This window comes from Rhinopithecus roxellana, chromosome 3, assembly GCF_007565055.1.
Source record: "Rhinopithecus roxellana isolate Shanxi Qingling chromosome 3, ASM756505v1, whole genome shotgun sequence".
Taxonomy (NCBI): domain Eukaryota; kingdom Metazoa; phylum Chordata; class Mammalia; order Primates; family Cercopithecidae; genus Rhinopithecus; species Rhinopithecus roxellana.
The window spans coordinates 96,301,574-96,329,147 of record NC_044551.1 but is presented as its reverse complement, the minus strand read 5'-3'; the positions used below and the strand labels follow the sequence as shown (position 1 = coordinate 96,329,147).

At 43.3% G+C, this 27,574-nt stretch overlaps 1 protein-coding gene across 5 annotated transcripts in view; it reads right to left on the bottom strand.

Moving 5' to 3' along the window:
- TRIO (trio Rho guanine nucleotide exchange factor) overlaps positions 1–27,574 on the bottom strand; it is a 367,782-nt gene that overhangs the window by 160,279 nt on the left and 179,929 nt on the right. For all 5 annotated transcript variants that reach the window (XR_004056304.1, XM_030926983.1, XM_030926984.1 and 2 more), the window contains exons 10-11: positions 16,660–16,782; positions 10,858–11,049 (exon numbers count right to left, since the gene is read on the bottom strand). Coding sequence is in view for 4 of the 5 variants with exons in the window: in XM_030926983.1 (XP_030782843.1) it covers positions 10,858–11,049; positions 16,660–16,782 (315 nt within the window). In the remaining variant the exon portion in view is untranslated. The remainder of the gene's footprint in view (positions 1–10,857; positions 11,050–16,659; positions 16,783–27,574) is intronic.

Genomic DNA, 27,574 nt, shown 5'->3' with positions numbered 1-27,574 from the left:
TAAGCCTGTCCTTGCTATATGCTGGAAATTTGCCCATTTTTAAGAAAAATCGCGCTGAACACAGCAAAGTAGTTTTCCGGATGCCTGAATTGGGATGAGCAGTCTCTCCAGATGTCACATACAGACGTAAAAGTTCTGAATAGGTTACATGCAGTCAGTTAAAAGGCAGGACTGCACTCTCTTCCCCTATACACATATACACGCAGGAAAAACAGGCTCACGTGCATGTGTGTACACACATGCAGAAAAAACACACATGCTCACATGCGTGCACACACATGAACATGCTGGAAAAACAGGCTCATGTGCATGTCTGTGTACACACATGCAGAAAAAACACACATGCTCACATGCGTGCACACACATATACATGCACTCCTCCCCTGGTGACACCAGGGATTAAACTAGTCTGTTCTGCATGACCTCAGGTCCACCTGAGATGACTGGTCTATCATTGCCCGTCACTACCTCTGTCAGTCAGGACGTCTGATCTAACTGTGGCTCTAGACTGGAAGTGACTTCCTTACGTACCTGTGGGGTATGAGGACTGTCTTACTATCAGAAGCTTGCCTCCTGCCATCTTCTACCTTACGTGCCTGTGGGGTATGAGGACTGTCTTACTATCAGAAGCTTGCCTCCTGCCATCTTCTACTTGGAGACCAGTGTGGGACGGTGAGAGTTTTGGTCTCGTGCTAACAACCTTGGCTGATTCTTTTATTATAGCCATTCAAACAGTCTAATTCTAGTAACTATGCTAAGAGACAGCGCATACTGTCCGTCCTTGTCTACAAATTACATGTTGAAAGGCCTGGTCAAATGCCCACCCACTAATTCCACTACATGTCCTTCCTCAAGCCAAAAACCTACTAGAGAACAAAATAAAGTTAATGCGTAATAACTTGTTCATTCACTTTTCTTGACCAGCGGTTTAAAAATTGTCTCTAGAACTCTGCCTAGGATTAACCTCATTCTGAGTAATGCGTGAAATCCACCTTCTTTAAAAAGCATATGTGCGTTTTCAGCTTCTGGCATCCCCTCACTTTCCCACAGTTGCTTGGACTGATATGCTCAACATGGGGATACAATTATCAAGTTCTTTTGGTACCCAGGAATCTGATTTGTCCTAGAACAGAGGCTTAAACGTACTAAGATTAAATAAGTCTTTCCTTACAAAGCCTTCACCATCTGGGCTTTCGCTTCTTCTGGCCCAGGTCTGGAGAGTGGTCCCTTGAGGAGACCAAGAGGGAAAGTGAGAGACGATGGGGTCTGCTTTCTGCTTGTCGTCCACCAACATCACAGCTCCCAAGCAGAAAGCTCAACCCTTCCTTGGGCTTCTGGTTCTGAATTTTATACTTCAACAAATGGAAGGGAAAACAAACAAATGATAACAAAATCCAAAAATCCTTATCAGTCTCTCCAAGCCTGGATTATCCGGAGCCTTTAAGCCGTCCTGGCAAAACTCGAGCTAATACATTGTTGGCCAATCTCCCTACCTGTTCAATAAGAACGGCAATCAGCACAAATGTGTCGGAAATACACACAAAAATACATACAGGTACGTTTACCTCTTTCCTCACTGAACCAAAGACTTGTGGTTCTTTGATAACAAAATATTTAGTTTATGAAGCTGAGTATCAAAATAAGAAACAGAACCATAAAATGCCCTTTAAAACAGAAATTTAACAAGTAAACAGGGCTGGGAGCAGTGGCTCATGCCTATAATCCCAGCACTCTGGGAGGCCGAGGTGGGTGGATCACTTGAGGTCAGGAGGCTGAGGCCAGCCTGGCCAACTTGGTGAAACTCCGTCTCTACTAAAATGGTGATGGGTGCCCGTAATCCCAGCTACTTGGGAGGCTGAGGCAGGAGAACTCCTTGAGCCTGGGAGACAGAGGTTGCAGTGAGCCAAGATCACACCACTGCACTCCAGCCTGGGCGAACGAGTGAGATTATGTCTCCAAAAAAAAAAAAAAAAAAAAAAAATTAAGTAAACAGGGCTATTCATGTACACCTATTTCTAATTGGGCATTTTAAGCCTTTAACACTGCATCTCTTGACCTTGTGTTGAAGTGTCTCACCTTTTACATTGCATTAATCAAGTCCTATCGACAAACAGTTAATTAAAGCAGATATTTACAACCCTCCATTTAGAAGTGACCCTTAGCCAGAAACTATAAAATCTGAAGTCAGTAGGCAGTCTTATATTTTCAATCAATCCCTACTGAAAAACTGCGTTACAAATGAAGATAATATATTGTTAATTCCTTCACGCGATAATCATCTACTCGGTGACTATGAGGTGTCAGGTATATCAGTGCTGCATGGTCTTCCACAATAACTTCTAAGCTCTCTGTTGGCATAAAACTTTTCTCTACTTGAAAATATTGATCTGATGTTAAAAATAGAAGTTGTATAAATTTAAACCACAATTTTACATCATCTTACAGGAAAAAATTTAGTGTTTTAAGTTATTCTGATAGAAGGACTTTCCTTTCAGGTAATATTATAATATACTCTTTTCCCACTGGCCAGTACAAATGCTTTATAAATGTTTATTTGGAGGGAAAAAAAGTCACTTATTTTTGTTGAAACTTTAGCTGGGCTCTAAGATCTAAATACTTTGTACTTCGTGATGTGTACAAAGTGATTTTTGGCAATATGAATGGAACCATGGGTAAGGGTTCTTCCCAACAGTCTACTCTGTCCTGAAGGGCAGCAGCTGGAGTTGGACGGAGTTGTGTATATCCCACGAAAGGCTTTTGGTTTTGATGTTAAGAACAGGATCAGAGTAAGGTTATTACTCGGAGGAAGACAGGAAGTAGATTAAGCAGTTACTGTTGCCCAGAGATTAATGAGGTAGAGACAACATTATACCTAGATATTTGTAAATTTGCCCCTTACTTTAAAGTCTGTATTATTTTATCTATATCGACAAGTTACAATCAGGGTTGAGACAGGAAAAAAGAACACTGACCAGCAGCTACTCTAAGAAAAGCAGTCTGAGGTGCTTTCTATGTGTAATTTGTCTCACATCCCTTAGAGACTGTATTATTCCTATATTGTAGCTAAGGAAGTTGAGGTACTACATAGTAACTTATCCCAGATCACTCGGCAAATTTAGGGGGTATGTTTGTTATACTATATTTTCTCAACTATTTCAATAAAGATTATATTTTTATAGAAAGACAAAACTGACTAGATCTATATTTTTGGATATTCCCACCAATGGGAAGACCACCTGTTTTTAAAAATCAGTATGCCACACTAGATACTGCAGTCTACGTAAAGACATAATGCTACGCCAGTACGTGGCAAGTGATGCCAAGGTCAAATCTAATGCTCAGTCACACAGGGGCTGATGATGCAGTCGACAGTTCTAGGCTGTTAGTTTCCTCTTGCTTTCACTGGTTGGTGGACATATTTAATTACTCATTTGTACCCATGTCAGAAAAATAAAATAAAGAAACCAAATGTTTAAGAGCATATAGAGAGAGTTTAATGCACTGAAGAGTGCAGCTAAATAATTCAATATTAAACAAAAATTACTGAGGCATGATCATATACGTTAAACTTTCTACTCTAAAATGTCACATGTTGGATTTTAACCATTCTCACTGACAAACTTGAAGCAATCCCGGACTTGTGAGATGCTGAAAAGCTGAAGATCACTCATACATTTCTGGTAGTAACGTACCATGGTACACTCATTCTGGAAAACAGTTTGGCAGCATCTTTTAAAAACTAAACATGTGCCTACAAAGGACCCAACAAATGCACTCCTGGGCATTTACCCCAAAGAAATGAAAACCATGTTCACGCAAACACCCAGACAGGATTGTTCATAATTTCCGTATATTTCCCTGTAATAGCCAAAACCTGAAAATAACTCAAATGTCCCCAATGGACAAATAGTTAAATAAATTGTGATGTATCTAGACCATGAAATACTACTCAGCAATAAAGAGGAAGGAACTACTGATACATGCAACAAAGTGGGTGTATCAAAGAAATTATGCTGAGTTAAAAAAAAAAAAAGGCCACCTCAATAAGTTACATGCTGCATGACTTATGTAACATTTTAGAAATAACAAAATAATAGAAGCAGAGAAGAACAGATAAGTGGTTGCCAGGGATTAGAGATGGAGCAGGGGTTAGATACGGTGAAGGAAGCCAGCACTGGGAACCCTCTGATTATGGGAAAATTCTGTATGGTTCTGTATCTTGAAAGTGATGGCAGTTCCACAAATCTATACATGATAAAAATGCATAGGACTAAACACACATATACACACGGGCACACATACACATCTAAACCTCGTGGAAAGTGAATAAGCTCTGCAGCAAAGTCAGCGTCCTGGTTTGCTTGTGTACTGAGATTACACAAGATGCTACCGCTGTGGGAGGCTTGGTGAAGATGCACAGGACCTCCTTGTCCATTTCTCTCTCTCTCTCTCTTTTTTTTTGCAACTTTTTGTGATTCTATAATTACTTCAAAATAAAAAGTAGAAAAAAAAGCTAGGGAGTATGTTTAAAGATAAGACATCTTTGGAGGTACAAACAAATGGTCCTCAACCTAAGATAGTTTCACTTTGATTTTTCAACTTTACGGTGGACTTATTTGGGCATAACTCCATCACACATGTAAGTCGAGGAACATATGGACTTACAACGGTTCAACCTGGGAATTTTCATCTTTGTGATAGTATTAGTGCATTTTCAACAACAGATTTATTGGGATATAACCCTCTAAGTTAAGAAGCGTGTGCATGTATGTGTGCATGTATGTGGGGTGGAAATAGGAATGAAAGAAACAAAAAACAAATCATTTTAGAAAATAAAGACAGATGACTCATCAGCACAAATACTTCCAGGAAGGGCAAAAGGAAAGGCTTGGAAGCTGGGAGTCAAATTTTAGAGAACTTTGCACAAAAGACACAAGTCATCTGGAGGAATCCAGTGCACACAAGAGACTGGGATAATTCAGAAAACGACTGTGTTCTGCGGCTGCAGAGGGTCATTTCCACGTAGAGCAAAAAACCACACCTCCCCTGGGGAGAGCCCCCAAGGAGGAAGTCAAGCCTGCTTAGTAACAGGCTCTCCACTGGAACCACTGATAATCAGAGCACCCGTCGGAGGGCAGCTAGTCACACAGTGAGCACTGTGGACCTTTAGCCAGTTTTCCTGTTTTAGTTTAAACACCAGATACCCGATGCAGGCTCCAGCTCTGCAAGGGAAAGAAGGAAAAGAAATCTGGGCCATCTTAAGCAGTGGGTGCTTGAGAGAGCACTGGGTATGTTTTCAATATACTCCTGGAGCAAACTCGGTGAAGACCTGAGGGTCAGAGGAGAGGCAGCTCCAAGAGCCTCACCCACCAAGAAGCCACAGTGCACCTGCTTCACAGGAACCCTCCCCCAGCCCCAGAGCAAGAAGGCTGGCAGCTCTGGCTTTCTCCCTCTTCTCCCCTTGCAGAGCTGAGCAATGGTCCCAGCACAAAGAAGCCTGGATGCTCAAGTGTTAGGCATAAAGACAGAGCCAGGCTGGTGTCTGTAACAAAACATCTCCAGGTGGCTGGGAGGCCTTTGTTTTTGACTTCTGAATAAAATGAAAGGTTCCTCTTTTCCCAGCCATTACTCAAAACAAAAACGTGTCCCAGTTCAGTGTGTAAGTTTGCAGAAACAGAACCAAGAGGCTTCCTTTACTTAAACCCAGCAAGAATCACAGCCCAATTCAAGTGGGAATGATTTTTCCTGGGAAACCTTGGCTTCTGAGAACAAAAATCAATGCAAGGGCACTGAATCAATTCCAGAAACAAACTCTGGCTGAGAGCTCAATGTCACCACTTGGTTGCCTCAAATAACCCACACATTTCAAAGTAATTATCAGTTAACTCAGGACCCAATTTTGAGAATGAAGTTGAATGAATAGGAATGAAAGAAAATAGTTATGCTTTTGCTGTATTTGAAAATGGAAATTTCATTCAATCACTAAATCTATCGTTAAATCTCAGAATAATGTGCTAGAAATAGACATCACTTATTTCATAGGCTTTCACTGAGTATCTGCCAATTCCAGGAGATAGACGAGTTAGTGGAAACACAAAGGTAAGTGAGACATGGTCCTGGGCTTCAAGGAACTTAAAGTCTAAAAGGTAGGAGACACACAAAAGCAGAAGCATGTTCTTTTGGTGAGTCATTTAGGTATCACCTCCCTGCACATTACCATTGCCTTGAGAGACACTTTGGAATGAATGAGTGAGTGAAAAAAGTGAATGAACAAATGAACAGGGAAAAATGCATTCAAAAGGAAAGGAGAACAAACAACAAAGGACACACGGCAGGAGCATTATCAACCGCACTGACGTGGACAAATGCCATACACAGGACTGAAGGGAACGCACACTGCAGGCGGACTGAGAGTGGACGACGACGTGTAGGAGGAGAAAGATCCTCCCCGAATCAAACCAAAACTTATGTCAGGCCAGTCGGCATTCCTTTCAAATACTTCAACAACAAAACAGAAACAGGACAAAGTACCAGGCTACAAGTATTCTGAAAGGAGGCTACGAACCTCAGGATTCTTTTTAGAGAAAACAGCGTTCTGGAATACTTTCAAATCCGGGCTTGAGGGGCAAACTGAGGCCGAAATCTCTATCAACCACCTGCTGCATTCTACCTCCAGGTAGAAAATATTTGTCCCCTAGGTAAAACGTGTCCCCTTTTCTCTCTTCTCAGGAACAAGTGTCTATTCTGTTCTCTGGGGTAAAAGAATCAGAGTCCAGAGGTCTCAGTTTTTGGAGCCTAAGAGCTTGGTCTTCAACAAGACTTCCAGCAGCCACCTTCTTCCAGGGGTTTCTTAAAGAGATTCCTGAGCTAACGTTCAGTAAACATCACCTTGACTTCGTACCTTTTTAAAGTGAGTTGTTATGACCTCATGTTTGTATTACTTGTTCATCAGAAGACCAGGAATTTATTGCAAAAAGAGACTGTGACAACTATACTCCAGATAAAGTGAGGAGGAGAGCCACTGTGGAACACTTGGCAGTGAGGAAAACTAACTTCTGACTTCTGTCAGGAGAGCCTTTTGCAGGCAATTTCTAAAAAGCTTCATGAATTTGCCTAAATAAAAAAGAGAAGCTACTTTTTTTTTTTTTTTTTTTTTTTTTTGAGACGGAGTCTCGCTCTGTCGCCCAAGCTGGAGTACAATGGCATGATCTCAGCTCACTGCCAGCTCCGCCTCCTGGGTTCACGTCATTCTCCTGCCTCAGCCTCCTGAGTAGCTGGGACTACAGGCGCCCTGCCACCATGCCCGGCTAATATTTTTGTATTTTTAGTAGAGATGGGATTTCACCGTGTTAGCCAGGTTGGTCTTGATCTCCTGACCTCGTGATCCACCCGCCTCAGCCTCCCAAAGTGCTGGGATTACAGGCGTGAGCCACTGCGCCCAGCCAAGACAAGCTACTTTTTGTCTTCCTCTGTGTAATTTTTAATTGTATGATCTGCTTAAGAAGAACAGATTCAGAAGTGTTTCTTTTAGCAATTTTTTGTTCATCTGATATGTAAATACATTTAGTGACTTTATGCAAACACCTAGCAAATTAGCATGATTTCCTCTTCTTGGCCCATCTAGCTTTTCATTTTAAACGAATTAAACTTGTTCTAAGCTTATCTCAGTTTTCATTCAGTAACCAGCTTCAAAATACAATGACAGAAGACACCATTCTTTCCTGCATGGAACCTACCAAGGATTCCTGGGTGTTTCAGGGCTTTTGTAGAGCATGGAGAAAGAACTGAGGGCAATTCTCAGGCTGGTCAGGGAAAGACAAATCTACTGAGAAAATGGCTGGGGCTAAAAATGAAGTCCAGGCGCACTGAGGGGAAGAAACAGGCAGCATTCCAGCCTGTGGGCGGCATCCCTGAATGTCAATCACACGGGCGCCCGTGTGTCCTGCTATGCACTCCCTAACTGGGCCCCAATCCCTCCTTGGTCCCATGTTACGTGAGGTGCACACCAGTAAGACAGAGCAGACCGGGGAAAACATGCCAGTTTCTCTGCTAGTCAGATGGCCTTTCATAGACTGCACTAAAAATCTTGCAATCGTAAAAGTGAACCACTTAGTCCTTAAAACTGATTTAAGGTCTCTGTAGTCTACAAACTCATACATACTAGCAGTTCCTATTGTGTAAGTCAATGAAAACAAAATGTATTTTTACTTTTAAATAATTTCCAAACCTAGTGACAATATGGACTCCATGGTCTTATAAGTGGATGCTCTTATTAGAAGATTTTTCCTTAAAAACGCTGCTGCTACAAAAGTCAATGAACCCAAACGAAGCCTCTGGACAAGAGCTTTGTTTCTGTGTTTGAGACAGGGTCGTGCTCTGTCACCGAGGCTGGAGTGCAGTCGTGTGACCTCTGCTCATTGCAACCTTCTTCTGAGCTCAAGTGATCCTCCTGCCTCAGCCTCCCAAAAAGATGGGACTACAGGTGCCACCACACTCGGCTAATTTTTTTTTTTTAAATTATTTGTAGAGAACAGCTTTTGAAAAAGCACTTTCCTTCCACTTATCCTTTAGTGTCTGGTTTCTGAAAACCACTGCCAAATTGAAAAGGTGACTTAAATCACAAATACCGCTTGGTGGGAAGAGTCTTCTGTCCTATAAGAAAGCTAGATCCTTACCTCAGACTGCTAAGCTGCTACAGAATATGGCCAGGCATGCCACACAAATACCAGCTCCAATCATCTGGCTCTGGAACGTGCCACAGATGCGAGGCCCTCTGCCCTCCGCCCCTTCCTCTCGATTTGGCCTCTCAGCCACTTGCAGCTGCCTGACACTCTTCCTGCCTCTCCCTTATGGCATCTACGGCATCCAGGGCAGCTGTGGTCACTGGGCCCTGAATGAGGAACCTGTAGACTGGACACCCCTGCCCAGGTCCCTGCCCTCAAAAGGATCCAGACTGCTGTGCTCCTGGCCCGTGTTCTGTTGATGTCACGGCTTAGTGAACTATGCTACAATCTGTTTTCATCCACAGATCACTTTAACCCACTCCTTCCCTCTCAGCTAGGGTGTAAAAACATGTAAAGTAACACACAATCACACGCATGACAAATGCCGTTAACAGGTGTATGTGGAGGGAGCTCTAGAAGGTGCAAGGGAGAGTAGCTAACTACACCCATCCTTGTCTCAAAGGTGCCGGAAAGTCCTGAATCCAGGGATACTGTGTTGAGAGGGAGGGGCCCTGGAAGAGGAGGACACAGCACAAGACAGGCTGCAAGGAAAAACGTGGTCTATGTTGTGAGGACGCAGAGGTATCAGGCTGCTCCCCACATACAAGAAGAATCACTGATAGTTTAAAAGCAGGGGTATGGCCTAGTCAAATTTCTATTTCAGAAAAATTACTCTGGTAGCAGTGCCACAGGGAGGCTGGGGCAAGGAACCAGCAGAGGCTGGAGGACAGCAAGAGACAAACTCGGTTCAAGAGAAGTGGGAAACTTACAGTCTAGTGGCACGTGCAGCAATGACTAGAAACTGCCACAGAACAATGTCCACTTAATGTATCTCCTCAGAAGAAAATAGCCTCTTTGTAAGTATTTTCAAGAGCAATTTGAGTGATGGCATTCTGACGAGCAGGAAAAGAAGCTAGTTGTGCCAGTTTCTATCCTGATGACCATCTCAGGACCAAGAAGCACCAGGCCCCTGGCAGAAAGGACCGAGAGTGCCAGCTGCCAGCCTAGGGCAGGACTGTGCGCAAACCCCAGGGGTCCCAGCAGTTTGCTGCGTACTCTCCTCCACTCCTTCACAGCCTCACAGGGTTTCAGAGGGAAACCTGCAGTTCAAACATTCCAGCGACAAATGGCCTGAGGACTAACTGCCCAAGATCTCAGAGCTGGTAGAGACTTTAAAGGAACTGGTGGGTCTCCAAGCGCTGATGCCTTGAAATGAGGCAAGCCAGGCCTCGCCCTCCCCTCTTTCCCCAGTAGTCCTCCTCTTCCAGATCCTTCTTCCCATCCTATGACCACAGTTTTCCATGTGCACAATCCCCAGCTGCCCAGAAGGGTCCCTCACTTCCCATCCATCAAGAGCTGCATCAGAATATGTTAGGATCCTCTGCGAAGGTCCTCGGTGAGGCAGGGAGTTTTCTTTTTTACACAGAAGTAAGATGTGTTAAGTTGACATCCCTACTCAATTTGTAGTCACCCTGAATATGAACCTTTATTTTAAATTCTTTTTTCCTCAAAAGTTACATAGTAGTTTCCTTCATGTAACTTTGTATGATTTCTACCAAGAATAACATCTATATGCGAGGTATAATTAGTACCTACCTATTTTTCACACACCAAATAACATTATTTCTTATCATGACATGAGCTGATTAACAGGTGCATGCCTATGACATTAGCTTTAATATTATTTGTACCAGGTTGGCTCTGGCACATTTAAACTCAATATTAGGTAACACTCAGTTTACCAGCATCTGAGAGAAGTCTAGTAAAATCCAGAGGCAATTATGACGGTAGCCATGTGACAGGTTCACACCCAGGAAGGAAACCCAACAGCTCTGATCAACAACGCGCAGGTCCCCTACTTACGGAAATGGACGTTCTCTGTCTCTCCCAACCCTCATGGGTCTTCTCTTTACGGGCAGCCTCAGCAAAGGCAGCCATGCCGTCATACAACAAGGAAGGCCAGCACAAGCCTGGCTTTTCCCTGTCCACACAGACACACTCAGCATTAATGGGCTACATCTTACAACTTGCCACCTTTGTCCACTTTCTTACACTATGACCAAATTCAGGTTCCTCCCAAAGAGGTAAAGACCCTTTCAGGCCCAGATTATATTTTGGTCTTCTGGCGCCTTACCTCTTTCACATGGGTGTGAAAAGACACAGACATGTCCAGTAGGATCTTTCGCTGCTCAACACGCCGAACGAAATCTTGAATCCGGTCTTCCAGCTGATGGGCAGCCTGATAAATCTCTTCAGGGTCACATTCCCCAGTCTGAGCCAGCTGTTCTGCTGCTTCTAGTAATTTATCTGCATTGGTGTATGTGTTCTGCACAAGAGAACATCCCAGAGAAACAGAAGGTAAATGAAAAGCAAACCAGCCAGGCTGGGCGCCGTAATACATAGCAACACAGTCAATTTGTGATATTTCTGATCACTTACATGAATCAAACAGAAAAATATGATGGGGAGAGATGATTTCAGGAATTCTACGCAGAATTCCTTTCCCACGGTTGTTTTAGATTGTTTAACTTTGAACCCCATGGCAAAACCCTTGTACTGAAGGTAGCGATGGACTATCTGCAGGCAACTGCTGTCTGTCTTGGGGCTCAGAGTTTTCAGATTTTTGCCAAGGTGGAGCCAGGAGACGGCCCCCAGCAACAAATGCCTGCTTCGCTTTTTCTTCCAGTTTTATCACCAAGCAGAGAGTTCCAGTCTGTGTCTTTTCATATGATACAATGCTTTATGATAACTCTCGAAGTACAAGTTAAAGGTTAAATTCCAAACAAACATAAGTTGCTGTCCCTTTTCACACATTTCTACTTGTTCGTAATTCTGTGCTCATCTTCCTTCTACTTAAGGCTATATATTTTTTATTTTTCTGTTTTGTTTTCCAGCTTGCATGACAGTCTCGCTCTGTAGCCCAGGCTGGAGTACAGTGGTGTGATCACAGCTCACTGTAGCCCTGACCTCCTGGTCTCAAGCAATCCTCCCACCTTAGCCTTCCAAGTAGCTAGAACCACAGACACGCGCTACCATGCCCAGCTAATTGTTGTATTTTTAGGAGAGACGGGGATTTGCAATGTTACCCAGGCTGTTCTCGAACTCCTGGGCTCAGGTAATCCTCTTGCCTTGGCCTCCCAAAGTACTGGGATTATAGGCGTGAACCACTTTGCCTGGCCACATTTTTTCAGAAAAAGGAAATAATAACTATAATGGCTCTAAAGTAGCCAGAGTTTTAAGGAGCTCAAAGTATAAATACATGTCTAAAATACTCCAAAAATCACTTTAATTCCTAATAATCGGAGGCTGTAAGTGGGTTCCTCCAACAGGAAGGCATGCGAGAGCCCTGATGCTGTTAAAGAAAGCTACTGCAGAGGGGTCTGCCAGTGGAGAGAGCCCTGGGAAAGGCTGGGGAATGTGAGGGCAGGAAAGGAACAGAGCTCAGGCCTTCTAAGAAGGCCCAGAGAGTGAGCTTTGGGTTCCCTTGAGAAACAAGGTGAACCCGTATCCTTCTCAGAGATGTAAGGTGCACAGGGAAGGCGTCTCATCGGTGAGGGTCTGAGCAGAATGTGAGGGACTCCCAGTTGGGAGACTGGTTACATTAGCAGAATGGAATGACGCAAGTAAGCCAATACCTGAGGGACAATGGGAGCCGGGTGTCTTTATTTGAGAAAAGGGAGTTATCAAGATAGAAAAGGAGAAAACTTGAGTGAACTCTTGGCACTGGGCTGGAATTGGAGTTAATCGTGCGAATACATGGTTTTTAACAGACAGGTGTGAATGTGCATGTGTACACACACATAGGAGACAGATCTACAAAGCAACTTTCACCTATGGAACAATTCCTGACTGCTTTCCAGGGCTTCTCTCATCCAGGCCCTCCCCTCCTAGGGCTGGCACCTGGGCCTCTGGGCACAAGAGTGGGCACCCCTGTGACCGTGGTCAGCCGTGAGCACCAAGGGCTCTGCTGTGGAGGGTCTGAATGCGCTCTTGCCCACAAAGGTTCTCTGACCATCAGAGGCCGCACCTGCAGGTGGCTTCCTTCCAGGGAAGACGGCTTGGAAATCCCTGCTTACCCCCGGCTGAGTATCCCCTTGGAGTCCCTGTGTCTGCATCTCTATCATGGGCACAACAGGGCCTCCATGCTGAATGAAGCTAACGGTGTAGCAAGCTGTACAGAGAACCCAGAGTGCCACAGACACACATTTCTAAACAGCTGAATCCTGTTTTCCTGCGATCACCACTACAGCTTTGGAATTGTGAACTTCTCATATTTGATAAGTGGATCTAAAGATGACAGAGCCTCCCAACAGCCAAGTATTACATTTCTGAAAGCCTTCCCACCTCTGATCCAACAGGTAAAGATATTTTTTAAAATGTCCCAAAGAAACAAGTGCATTTCCAAATGATGTGAGACATGAAACAGCCATCATTTATCTTCCTTTTCATCTTGTGCTTGAAAAACATGAGGCAGCACAAAAGGTGACAGGGCTGGTGGGGCGTGCGTCAGCACTCATGCCTCTGAAACCCCCAGCCAGGTTTTCCCGGGAATGAGACCTTCCCTAGGTCCTTCTGCAACCGGAGAACAGAGATTTCCTTGTGCTAACATCAACCACACTCATCAGAAATGCTACCGTTTTGGTACTTAACACTGTGCCTCACAAAAGCGGCAGGACATGGACACTACCTGATTCCCATTTCACAGGTGAGGAAACCGAGGTACAGAGGGGTGCAGTAACTTCTCCACCAAGTCAGTCAGCAGAGCTGGGGTTGTTAAAACAACTGGCACCTAAGCCGCAGTTTCTCACACAAGGGGAGAAACTGAGACACTGGACTAAAGTGGGGAGGATATCAGGTCAGAGAGCGTTTGAGAGTCTGAGAGACTGGGCTTCTCCTGTCCAATTCCTACTATCCTGTTCCTGAGGCATCTCACGCTGGACCCGTTTTCTGATCCGTGGTGTGGGGGTCATCCCTGCCATGGGGATTAAAGGGAATAAGGTAAGGCCAGGCCAGGGTGGGGACCTAACTGGTGTCCTCTTTTTCTTCAGAACTTGGTAGGACTCAAGGAGACAAAAAGAGCCACCAGAAGGCAAATGTGCACAAGACCTTGCCCTTCCTGCAATCCTTGGCTGCAGGGCTGTTTCTCACCGAAGATGACCAGAGGCTGTACTTAGAATTCAATGGAAAATAAGGGATTTTGGGATCTTAGAAGAGATAGGAAAAAGAAGGAAAATGAGCATTTGAGGCCTAAATACTTGCATTACATTTGCTTGGTTTAAAAGACAATGAAGTCTGCATACTGAAAACCTCCAAGGTATTTTATTAATACAGAAATGTAATGACAAGAATGATGGGCCAGTACATCTACAGTGCAAATTAAAAGCCCCAGGTAACTTCAATTATCACCTAAAAGGCACACAAATTCCCAGGGATGTCTTTTCATCAGTCAAAGGAAAACACAGCATCCCAAGAGACAAGCTCACCGCCCCTGCAGCGTGTGCACTGGACAGAGTCAGCAGCACCACAAGTGCTAACAGCGGACCCAAGAAGTGCTGTGGATTTCTCCAGACACAGCGAAACACAGACAACTATCTGTGTCTCTCAGCATTTGACCAGACACACACTTCTGTGTGGTGTAGGAGTGGGAGGGTTTTAGCGAGGTGAAGTGGCCTGGCGGTGACACAACTCCAACATCCTCTGGTGCTGCTTTTCAGTGCCGCTGAGGATTGCAGGAAAAGCCAAGTCTCATTATTTTCCACTGGATTCCAAATGCAGCCTCTGGCCGTCTTTAGTAAGAACTGGTCCTGCAGCTGAAGACTGCAGGAAGAGCAAAGTGGCAGGCGCATTGGCCTTCTAGTGGCTCTTGTCCCGAAATGTAAACACAAGGCTAGTATTCACCAAAAGATCTGAATAATCTGAATGATCGTACTGTTCTGGGCAAAGACAGCACCAGGGGCGCCTGCTGAGTGTCAGGCATTTCTACATCATGCATTCTGTCATCACAGCAACTTGGTGAAGGTAGGTGCCAGGCATCACTTTACAGCAAGGAAAATCGAGGATCCAAGAGATGAAACTTTCCACTGTCTTGCAATCAGAAAGCAGTGGAATCATATTGGTAAATTTTAGAAGTATTTTTAATAAGGAAAAATAAGCAGATGAGAAGATTTGGTACCCTGTAAATATGCGCCAATCTAAAGCAAATGCTTGATAGCAAATAATTTACCCTGAATTCTCCACTAGTAATTTATTTTAAAAGATTAGAAACAATACATCTTATATTAGGAACCGAACTTACTGCAAAACAACAGCCTATTTTGTTCGTATGCGTGCTCTAACGGCTGTCACGAATCAGAATTTAGAGCCTGCTACACATGCGGGGACACTCTGTATGTCCACGTGTTATGGAGGCAGTTATCCTCCTTGCAAAAGATGAATGAGTTAAGTAATGACCAGGGAGTCACTGATTTGCTTTTCTTCTAAAAATCGAGAATGAACTCAAGGTCTCCTGCTTTCCTAAATGACACACTCTTTTATCCAGGAAGACAAGATAATTACGTGGCACATATGAAAAGCTGTTGACAGAAATGGCTTCCTGGATAATAAGTCTGTGACAGGTTACACCTCTGGAAGGTAACTGGAATCTAGGGGAATAAGCAGAAAAGAGCGAGGGTGGTTTAGGAATTCACAGGGCAGGTACTTAGGAAGGATGCTATGCCAGAGATTTACTAATGATAGTAAAGAAATCTTCTGTGCTCTCAACACCAGATTCTTCCTTGAACCTGAGTTTTCTGGGCTTTACTGGCTGTTTTAATCATAACTTTTTAAATCTAAAAAAGGAACATTAACATGAAAGAGTATCTTCCTTTTCTGACAGTCATTTGCAAAAAGCTTCGCATGAAAAGTATTTTTTATTTCTTTTTTTACACTAGCCTGTGAAAATGCATGATGGCTCTTCATACCACACACACACACATCAATTAGCATGGATTCATTCAACAGGATAGAGCTACTCACAATCACTGTACAAAATTAAGGAATGGACCTTCAAATTAGTCACGAGGAAATTCTTGACTCTGCAAAACTGCACGCACAATGGATCCAAGAGCTTCCTGAGGTGACTGCAGCCGTGTCTAAAACAAACTCTGAAACCCAGGGCCCCTGCAGCTAGGTCTTGTGTCTGCAGAAGTTACACTGTATGACTCGCTTCCACCACGTAAACATGAGGTTCAAATTCTGAGTTCCTCCTTCTCAGAACACCAGAATTGTTCTATATAATAAATCTACATTCAGGACATTTTTAAATGAATTCAACCATAACATTTCACCACTTCCTTTGTGAATCTCTGCTGTGTTACTTCATCATCAAGCCATAACTCACTAGTTTAAAGAAGTTGATTATAAGAAAAATCTTATTAAATAAATTACTGGGTCTATTTTTCAGATCAGAAAGTTACCCGTAGAAAGGTGAAGCAACTCGTCCAAAGTCACACGGCCAGTGCTCAAACCCCACAAAACCCACATTCGGAACACACTGGACTCCCAGCTCCTGTTTCCTAAGCACACACAATTAAAGAAATGCAAACAGGACAAGTAAGGCTTAGCCTACTATTACAGAAACACAAAAGGAACTGTTATTTCCTGACTATAAATTGGAATTTCACAAAGTAGTCAAAAGACACTGGTATAATAAACAAGACAAAAACACCCAAGCCACATTTCTGTTCCAAGAACATCACATGTTAGAAAGGGTCAACTGACCAAATCATGTTTCTGCCAAGGCAATGACAATTTCACTCTGAAATCGGAGCATTTACCTCATCTGAGGTGTCAAACGCATCGAGCTAATGCTAACTTATCTCAAATGTGGTTAAAACTGTAATCCAAAATCAACCGCACGGGTATTTACGGGATAAAATAATGGAAGCCATTGTTGTACCTGTGCCACTTCTTCAAAATCTTCATGACGTTTCTGCAATGCTCTGGCCCGATGAAGAGATTTCCCCACACCTGTATGTTTGCTCAGAAATGCTTCTCCGTGGTTCTCGATCCAGTCTAGCACCTACAATGAAATACAGGTACAAATGCCATAAAAACAATGTCCTGCCATGTTCAATGTTTAAGGTTATCCAATGAAGACCCTTTCTGTTGTCAAAGCTCTGTAAGAAACAAGAAGCAAATGAGAAAAAAAAAAAAACGGGAAGAAGTAATTGGATACTTATTTAACACACTTGATAATTACAAGCTGATAATTACATCAGCTTTCCCATCAGGACTTTAATCATCTCTTACATTAAAAGTGTAAATCTTTCTATGTATAAACGTTGCATGCAAAATGATTAAATTAAATCTCAACTTATCTATGCACCACTGAGCCACCAAACTGACTGGGTTTTGTATACGACAGTGATTAGGAAGTCACACAGGGCCAATTTAACTTAGCAATTTTACAAGGCTTAAAGCTACACTACTAAGGCAATTCAAGTTTAACTAGAGTCATTTTTTTCCCATCTCTTCTTTAGAAGACTCAAAACACAGTAAGTAAAACCTAATGCTTACATGCCTCAGTCTTGAGCTTGGATAATTTATTCTTTAAGGTGCTGCAAAAGCTAAGCATTTCATGAATTTAATTACTTGAAAGTTCTTGCTAGGTGAAATCCACCACACTGAAGAAAAAGTAAACGCAAAGCAGTACCATCTGATGTTTTAAAGTTCGTAGTTGGCACTGAGTGGTTCATTGGGTCTCATACCTAAATCACAAAACGCTGACAATATCTAACAAACAAGAGTTGAGCCATGAACAATACGGGTTTGAAATACACAGGCCCACTTTGTTTTTTTTTTTTTTTGAGACGGAGTCTTGCTCCGTCGCCCAGGGTGGAGTGCAGTGGCTGGATCTCAGCTCACTGCAAGCTCCGCCTCCCGGGTTTACAGCCATGCTCCTGCCTCAGCCTCCCGAGTAGCTGGGGCACAGGTCCACTTTTATGTGGTTTTAAAAAATAAGTACAGTCAGCTTTCTGTACAGAAGGGTCTGCATCTGCAACCAGATGTGGACTGAAACTACAGTATTTGCAGAATGTGAAGCCCACACATACAGAGGGCCAAGTGCAGGACTTAGGCATGCACAGATTTTGGTATCTGTGGGCGGTCATGCAGACACTGAGGAACAACTGTATTTACGCTACATCAAATGCCCACTTTGTCCTCTTTGATGGATAGGAGATAACTAGCAAAGAACTAAGTCAGTGCTGTCTTTAGCTAAAAACTAAAAACTTTAAAAGATTTTAAATATTTAAACATACTTGTTAATACACAGCAATAGTACTGAAGGCTCACTCATACTTTGCATGTGGTAACGCTGGTGAAGATTTTAAATATTTAAACATACTTGTTAATACACAGCAATAGTACTGAAGGCTCACTCATACTTTGCTCTCTTTGCCCATTCAGTCTGCTCTAACAAAATACCTTGGACTGGGTAATTTATAAACAACAGAAATGTAGGGCTTCGTAGTCTGGAGACTATGAAGTCCAAGATCAAGGAGCCTGGAGACTCAGTGACTGGTGAGGGCTTGTTCCTCACTGAAGGCACCTTGTACGTGTCCTCACATGGAGGAAGAGGCCAACGAGCTCTCTCAGGCTTTTTCATAAGGGCACTAATGCTGTTCACAAGGGTGAGGCCCTCATGGCCTAATTCCCTCCCGGAAGCCCCAACTCTTCTGGAGTATATTTCAACATGAATTTGGCGGGACACAAACATTCAGACGATGCAGATCAAAATCACCTTGGACTAAAGAACAAATGGGCACATGCAGCAAAGACAGTGGTCTAGAGGGCAATCTGGGAAGCCAACCAGTCAAGGCTCTCTGCTAAGGCAAAATAAAGGGGGCTTAGCTTGTGGTTCCTTGCCCTTGATCAACTGTACTGTGGAGAGATCAGCCATGTTCATAGATATAGGGGGAGAAAAAGCAGCAGCTGGTGAGGATCAGAGCCTGACATGTTCTTCATTGCTCCAAACCACCGACCTTCACACCTAAGGGCCTGGCAGAGGGTCCTTTCTGCTCAAGGTCTAGCAAAGTTAGTATTACAGGTAAATTGCAGACCTTAACAAACCAGGTAAATTGCAGACCTTAACAAACCTCTCGAGGTCCTCTGTACAGACCCTTGTAGAACTGGCAGGCACTGAGATCAGAAGTGTGGGAGGTGTGGGGTGGGGGTGGAGGCAGAGCCTGGTCTCATTTCCACCCCTCCATTTCCAGCCCCCCTGTACAGAGACATAGAATTTAGCTGTGTGCTCTTGGGCAAGTTCCTTATTCCTTCTCAGCTTCAGGTTCCTTACCTGCCCAGTGGTGATAGTGACGGGTAGCGGTGAGCATTCGATGACCTCTATGTCAAACATCTTAATGTCAGTGTGGCAAACGGCATCCCTGCCTATAACCAGAACTCATGGCAAGCTTCCATCTCATTTCAAGCTCCTGATGGCACAGGCTGCACATATTCCATTTTAACTAATGTATTTAGTACATTATTTTAACTAGAGTGTTGAGTGCATTATTTTAACTTCTGTATTCAGCTCGTTGTCTTACCTCACGTATTGAGCGCATTAACTAGTGTATTGAGCACACTGTTTTAACTAGCACAATGGGTGCACTGTTTTAACTAGTGCACTGAGTGTGTATTACTTTAACTCGTGTATTCAGCTCATTGTTTTAACTTGTGTATTGAGAGCATTAACTAGTGTATTGCACACATTGTTTTAACTAGCACAATGGGTGCACTGTTTTAACTAGCCCATTGAGTGTGCATTACTTTAACTTGTGTATTCAGCTCATTGTTTTAACTTGTGTATTGAGCGCATTAACTAGTGTATTGAGCACATTGTTTTAACTAGAGTATTGAGCGCATTGTTTTAACTAGTGTATTGAGCACATTGTTTTAATCAGCATATTGAGCTCATTGTTTTAATTAGTGCATTATTTTAACTAACACATTGTTTTAACGTATGGGGTGCACATTACTTTAACTCGAGTATTGAGCGCATTGTTTTAACTAGCGTACCAGGGCGCACTTTAACTCGTGGATTGAGCGCATTACTCTAACTAGTGTAGTGAGTATATTATTTTAACTCATGTATTTAGCACATTTTTTTTTCTTGGGATTAAAAGAAGAGTGCTGTAAGGTATTGCTACACTCGCCACCTGATTTCGAGGCAGACAAACAGCTGCTGAGTTGTTCGTCCCACAGTCTATTATATTATAAAACACAGGTCCGTTCCACTGCTAAAGAAATGTCTCAAGGACAACTTCTGGACCTCTCAGCCTTGAGAATGGATACATTTAATAGAATGTGCTTCTGGGCACGAGGCCAAACCATGCAAAAGAGAAGTATCAAATATTTCTAGCTTGAAAAGAATTTAGAGGTACATAAGTGACACCTCTGCTACAGTTCACTTGCCTGTAAGATCTACAGGAGGGCTAAGGAGACGCTTTAAAAACGATATAGTATATTCTGTATATTACTCAACTTATGTAAAGAGAAAAATTAAGTCACCAGTAAGCAGCAAACCTAATGATTACTGGAAAGTCCATAGAGACTTGAAATAAGGGCACAATTTCAAAAAATAAAAGATAACATTATTTAGTAGAAAGGGCTAGAGGAAGCAAAATACAGTATTTTAAAATTAACAGAAATTTTTTTCTGGCCAGGCACAGTGGCTCACACCTAAAATCCCAGCACTTTGGGAGGCCAAGGTGGGCGGATCACCTGAGGTCAGGAGTTTGAGACCAGCCTGGCCAACATGGTGAAACCCTGTCTCTACTAAAAATACAAAATTAGCTGGGCGTGGTGGTGCACACCTGTAATCCCAGTTACTTGGGAGGCTGAGGCAGGAGAATCGCTTGAACGTGGGAGGGAGAGGTTGCAGTGAGCCGAGATCGTGCCATTGCACTCCAGCCTGGGCGACAAGAGCGAAACTCCGTCTCAACAACAACAACAACAACAACAACAAAAATTAAAAAAAGAAAGAAATCTGTTTCCAAGTATTTTAGGAAGTTTTAAGTTGGAAATAAAAGCTGCTATAAACCAACCACTTAGGATTATAATGGGCATTTTTCTTTTATCAGTGATTCCTTCGGACAGAAATATAAATACCAGGTGAAACTGTATTTCCAATAAACATGAAAATAAATCAAAGGAATATGTATAAATTCCAATAATAATTTCCACTTTATTAAAATAATTGCAGACAGCTATGAAACCCAGCTAATATTCAAAACCAAACTCCCCATGAGGCTGTTGATTCTAAGTATGGGTAGATTACTCAGATTACCAAGTGATCCTGAGTCAATATATCTGGTCTAAGTAACATTTTAAAGACACGCTTGTGAAATCTTTCTATTTAAAACATACAAAGATAAGCAAATTACAGGCCTTTATCTATCCAGCCCAGCCAGCTGTACCTCCATCCCCTTCCCACACAGTGCTGTCATCTATTTACTCTGTGGCCTCAACTCCATTGACAATAAGGTTGGCCTGGGGCTTGCTGCTTCCCTTCCAGATGAGAAAGATAAAAGCTGATCCCTTCCCATGGCTACTCTGCACAGAAGCAGAAGAGCAAAGCTGGAGACCACCACCACCTTCCTCTCTGTTTAGAGGGTGTACTTAGAGGCTCATTCCTCAGTACACCAGTGCCCTCTAATGGACAAAATGACAGTCCCAAGGTCATGGCTGTTCCAAAGTGGACCACCCACACTTGAAACAGCTACCGTCACTCAGCACCTAAGTCGAATGTCAGAAGGCGGAAAGCTGTTCAGAATGTTTAGCTTAACTCCCTGTTTATAATGAAAAGGAAACCAAGGCCCTAACTGCAAGACTGAACGTGATGGTGGTATGATTATGGTCATTTGACTAGCAATCATCTCGCCATCTGAGCACCTGCGTGGAAGCAGCCCCTGACCTAAGGCTGTGCGTGTGGTGAGCCATCCATCCTCACAGTGAACCAGGGGTGGGACAACCCCTATCCTCTTACAGACGAAGACACAGGCAGGGCCCTCCATGACTTTATAAGCCCGAGTGTGTGCTAGAAGCCAGGATGCCTGCCTCAGGGCTCATCCTCCTGTCTACACTGCCTTTGCCCTGACATACAGGTGAGATGAGAAAGGAAAGAGCTCCTCCACTTTTGTTGCAGAACGGTTCCGGCTATTGGGTAAGTAACCTCTCAGGAAATGATGCTGTCACAACGCTCAGCAAAACTGAGTTAGGGTAAATCTGCAAACAGTTACCAATCCTTGATTAGATGTAACAGGAACCGGCCACAGGCAATGCTTCCCCTGAGTCTCGCTGCAGAGTTCTGGCCATCCTGTATAACCTATCTGTAAAATCATTTTCTGTAGTAGGTCCCTACTATCTAATACTCAGTATTTGTGGACTTGTAGAGTATTTACGGATTCCCATTTCTAAGTAATTACTATTTAAAAATTTGTTTAAAAATTTCTCTCTCTCTTTCTCTCTGCTATGGTTTGTTTGGCCCCACCAAGTCCCACACTGCAATAGGATATCCAGTATCAGAAGTGGGGCCTAGTGGGAGGTGTTCCAGTCATGGGGGCAGATCCCTCATCAGTGGCCTGGTGCCACCTCAACGGAGGGAGTGAGTTCTAACTCTTAGTTCCTGCAAGAGCTCATCGTTGAAAAGAGCCCACCACCTCCCTCCTCTTTCTCTTGCTTCTCTCTCTCCATGTGTTCTGCACATGCAGCTCCGGCTCCCCTTTGCGTTCCACGTTGAGTGGAAGCAGGCTGAGGCCTCCCCAGAAGCACATGCTGGTGCCATGCTTCTTGTACAGCCTGCAGAACCGTGAGCCAAATAAACCTGTTTTCTTTAGAAATGACCCAGCCTCAGGTATTCCTTTATAGCAACACAGACTAAGAAACACATACTAAACCCTCATCAAATAGGAGAGTACTTCAAAGCCTACCTCACAACAACATACAATGTGAAAACCAACGTAAATGATATTTTTCCTTTAAAATGCAGAGGTGTTTGTTGCAAATACTTCCTAGAATAGTTTTCTGTCATCGTCATGCATTGCGTCATTGTCATCAGCTCCATTTATTGAATGGCTGTTCTATACTCTGCTTGGGCGGGGGCGCAATACAGGTCCATGATCTCAACCACAGAAAGCTCTGAAATTCCAAATATTCTTTCAAAACTTGGTTCTAAAAATTCATCTGTCAATAAAACCTAACCTGAGGGTACTTACAGTCTTTACTGAGTCCTTAATAAGTGCAAGTCCTTGAATATTCAGCTATAGAAATAGCCACGCATTTGATTATGGGGGGCTGTCCAGATGCCACTAGAAGTGTTAGTATTATACACTGTGTTACTTTTCTAATCTTTGAGAAATTCTGAATTCTGAATCACAAATAAAGGCTACAAATAAAAAGAGAGCAGACTTTCATCATTATTTCTATTAAGCAAGAAACTGAGGCTCGGGTAAGTAACCTGCCCAAGAAAAGATATTCAAATGGAGGTCTTCTCAACTCCAAGCGCACTACATTCCACTTCAGTTTGTAAATACTGTCTGAAAACCTTTAAAACATTTCTAAAACTAGAGTTCCATCTCTAGAATTGCTACTTGAAAAACTACATAATACGTCTGACATAAAGCAACCAAGAACATAAGCTAGTCTGTTTTTACAGGTAATTCTGGATCCAAAGAGCACGCAGAGAAAACGGACAATCATCTGTCAACTGCAGCCACGGTGGGGAGATTACTCAGATTACCAAGTGATCCTGAGTCAATATACCGGGTCTAAGTAACATTTTAAAGACACACTTGTGAAATCTTTCCATTTAAAACATACAAAGATAAGCAAATTACAGGCCTTTATCTACCCAGTCCAGCCAAGAGACAATACATAATGAATTAGTGTGTTTTAAGTCACATTAATGAGAACCCCTTCTAAGTCACAGCTTACGCAAGCAAACATGAAAATAAGCTCCTCTGATTCTACAATCGATTTAAATAATACCTAAAACAAATGAAAAGCAAAGGTAAATCTAAAATACTCTGAATTTGTTCTTTTTTATACAAAGTCAGATTTTTTTCCAGTTGCAAAATATAGATTTACTCCCTGCCAGCCCACATTCTCTATAAAGCCAAATTACCAACCTGGTTCCATTTATTTTAGTTACTTACAGCTCAATCACTGTCTTTTATTTAAATCGCTGGGAAAACTGATAGAGAAATGAACACATTGCATTTTGAGCTTTCTTGACTATCAAATCAATGGCATTTCAGTGATATACAACAAAAGATGACTCGTTGACTAAGCAACATCATTTCAGATCGGTTAAACATAAGTAGGTGGCCATAAAAGAAGACTTTCATGTAGATAATGTTAATTTTTATAAAGGCTGGTGTTTGCAAGTGCTGTAAGGATAGTCAATATTATGCTATTAATGAAATGTACTTACAAAGTAAAAATCACAAAAGAACTGAGTTTAAATTACTGGAATTCATATACTCATCCTGTGTTAGTCTAGCTCACACTTTCTTTTCTAGTGCTCTGGTGTATTTTACTCATGAAATCACTGGTCTTATTTTTCCCTTTCCTGTGGAGGCCAAGCTCAGGAAGACCCCAGACCGCATCATTCACCCCCAGCTGTCTAATGGCCATGCAGAGGGAAAGGGAGGCCTGAGGCAGCTGAGTGGGGCTGGAGCGTGGTCACTGGAGCTCCTTTTGCCTCCTCACCTTTCCCCTTTCCATTCATTCCCTCCTCAAGGACTAAATGCCTCTCTCTCTCTCTCTCCTTAAGTGGCTGTTTTGTTTCACAGTCATGGGCAATTGCAGCTTCTAGGAAAGCCCCTTCCCTGTGACTAAAACCACCACTCGAAGATTCTTTCTTCAGTATCATGTTGATTTTACTTTTTGCTTAGCTCCACAAGGTAAGCATCCTCCTCAGACACGGAGCGGTGACACAGTAAAAACACCAAGAGGTTCTCAGCGCTTCTGCCAAGCCACTCGACTTTTCTAAGGCTTGCTTTTATTACCTGGAAAATGAGGGGGCTCCAGCTCCAAATTCTATTGTGTGTGTGACAACATTTAAAAGTGAAATGAAACAGACACAGAATTCAACACACATCCGTGGGCTTCGGCGACCAGGGGAAGAAGAGTGGCAACTTTTGAGGTCTAGCATTCACCAAGGACTGACAGTGAAGATGTTTTGGGTGAGGGGTGTGTGGGAGGGAGCCAGCCCTTTCCCCAGCCTTTGTCCTCTCACTGTTAAATCTGCAGCTCCTTCCTGGCTGGGGTTCCAGTGATGGCTGGATTCCGGTCCCCTCTACTCTGTGCTCACTACTGCAGAAGGTAATTAGGAGCTGGCTCCAGACCCACCAGGAAGATCAGCAGGCGGCCTCTACCTGCACCCAGTGGTTCCCAATCCAAAACCAAGTCTGTGCCTCTACTCAGCACTCTCTAATTCTAACAGAGAACTCAGAGAAGATGGCAATCCTGTAGCCATTCTAATCAAGAGACACAATCGAAACTGCGAGTGTGGGAGTGTAAACAGAAGCAAGTGTTAAACAGCTAGGGCTATATGATTCTGACGAGTGTAATCAGAAAACTCCCTCCTGACTCAAGTAGCAGATGACAAAGGAGTTCAGGAACTCAAACTTCACTTAAAAGCTAGGTCTAGTGTAGGCGATGCTAAACCTAGAGCTCGTGAGTCAGGCTTCCTGCAGAGCTGGCTTTTGCAGGCTGAAGGAATAGGCTGGGACCCGAGGCAAATCTGTGAAGTGACTTCTCTACAGACCTGGGATGTATGTGTTGCTCTGCCTCTTAGACATATGCCAACTTCCCTCCTCCAGCGGGAATTAAGCATAAAAGACCCTCATTTTGCATTCAAATAACCAAAATCCTCATGAGAAATCTCACACTTTCAAAATTCCCATGCACTGAAATGATCACTTCCTTCCTTGGACACCCCCAGTTCCCCAATATCAAAGATTCCATTCCTTCAGGCAGATCTCCCAGATATAAGACCAACCCTCCCCCATTTTAGAATAAATGAAGCAACTTTTAACAACAAAGAATCTTTAATTAGCAAAATTGGGGAATTTCTTAAATTCCTTCAACTACTCATTCAGTCATTCAACAAATACTGATATCTGCTCTCCCAGACACTTGGGAAACACCAGTGAATGAAACGCTGATGGCTGTCTCTGTGGTCCTCACATTCTTACTCTCCAAGACTTACTCACCCATGACTTGCAGGGGTGTTGTATTAGTCTGTTCTCATGCTGCTAATAAAGACATACCCGAGACTAGGTCATTTACAAAGGAAAGATGTTTAATGGAGTCACAGTTCAGCATGGCTAGGGAAGCCTCACAATTATGGCAGAAGGCAAAGGAGAAGCAAAGGTACGTCTTACATGGCAGCAGGCAAGAGAGCTTGTGTAGGGGAACTCCCCTTTATAAAACCACCAGATTTTGCAAGATTTATTCACTATCACGAGAACAGTATGGGAAAGACCCGCCCCCATCATTCAATTACCTCCCACTGGGTCCCTCCCATGACACGTGGGAATTATGGGAGCTACGATTCAAGATGAGATTTGGGCGGGGTCACAGCCAAACCATATCAGGCGTCCATATGGGAACCTAACCAGGTTCCTGGTCTTCAGGTTCACTCCTGCTATCTACCCTCCACTGCCTATAGCATCAAGTTAAAAGGCACAGAATAGGAGGTCCTTTGGGCTTTAAACTCAGTGAGGTGAAATGGGTAAAGTTCAACAGGCCAGCTGTGAGCATGGAGACAGGAAAGACACATACACGGCAGTGAGCACCCACAAAGCCCCAAGATGAGCTTGGTGCTGTTCAGATGTCACACACAGTCCTGGCACCATGCACGACATTCGGTGCAGGTAAGCATGAGCTCCTTCAACAGGGGCCCAAAATCCTCGTCGTGGGGGCCACGTTTTCTGTGCCTGGCCCCATGTCACCTTGCTGGCACCAGTGTCACCTCATACCTCCCCATCCACATTAGGCACCTGCTGCTCCTTGGATGGATCCTGCCTCTTCTGTCCTACTCTCGCTGGAATTCCCATTGCCCACTCCTCAACCTACCGACCTTTTACTCATCCTTCAAACAGCTCCTCAAACTCCACCTGTTCCATGAAGATGTTCCTAGTAGCCCTCAATATAATACCTGCTACTTGCCCCTCTACTGTAGGACCTTTCATTTTTCCTTGTGCGTTAGACACTTGACATTTGAGAATTCAGAAAAAGCTCTGAGGAAGACCCAAATTTGCACAAATCACTGAAATGTAGATATTCCCCATCAAAACGTATATGCTGCAAGGCAATCAGACACCACAGAAGAGGTCGCAAGTTTTATTTACCCCTCACTCATGACAGCACCTTGACAGGCAGGATTCAAATTTACGCCTTAGCAAATTATACTCCACAATAACCAAAGACATGAATGTTGCAGATAAGCCTGGCACAGTCAAATTTATTAGACTACAAAACCATCTGCTAAAAACAATCTACTCTTATCAGATTATAAATTCCTTGAGTAAAGGAACTTGGACCCTGTCGACATATTTATCCCTGAAACTTTCAGAGCATCACACATTCAATTAAGGTGTTTTAGAAAGAGAAAAAAAGAATAAAGTCTGGACAAGAAGAATTTAGAGTGGACTAGGTTTGCCTGATCAGTTTTTTAAGAATTTTATTTTAAAAATGGTCCAACATGGCCCTGGAGGGTACTGCCAAGAGACACTTGCAAGGGGGTGGCGCTCACACATGAAGAGCTATGGGGGAAATGGGGGCTCTGCAGAAGGCATCCCTGCTGA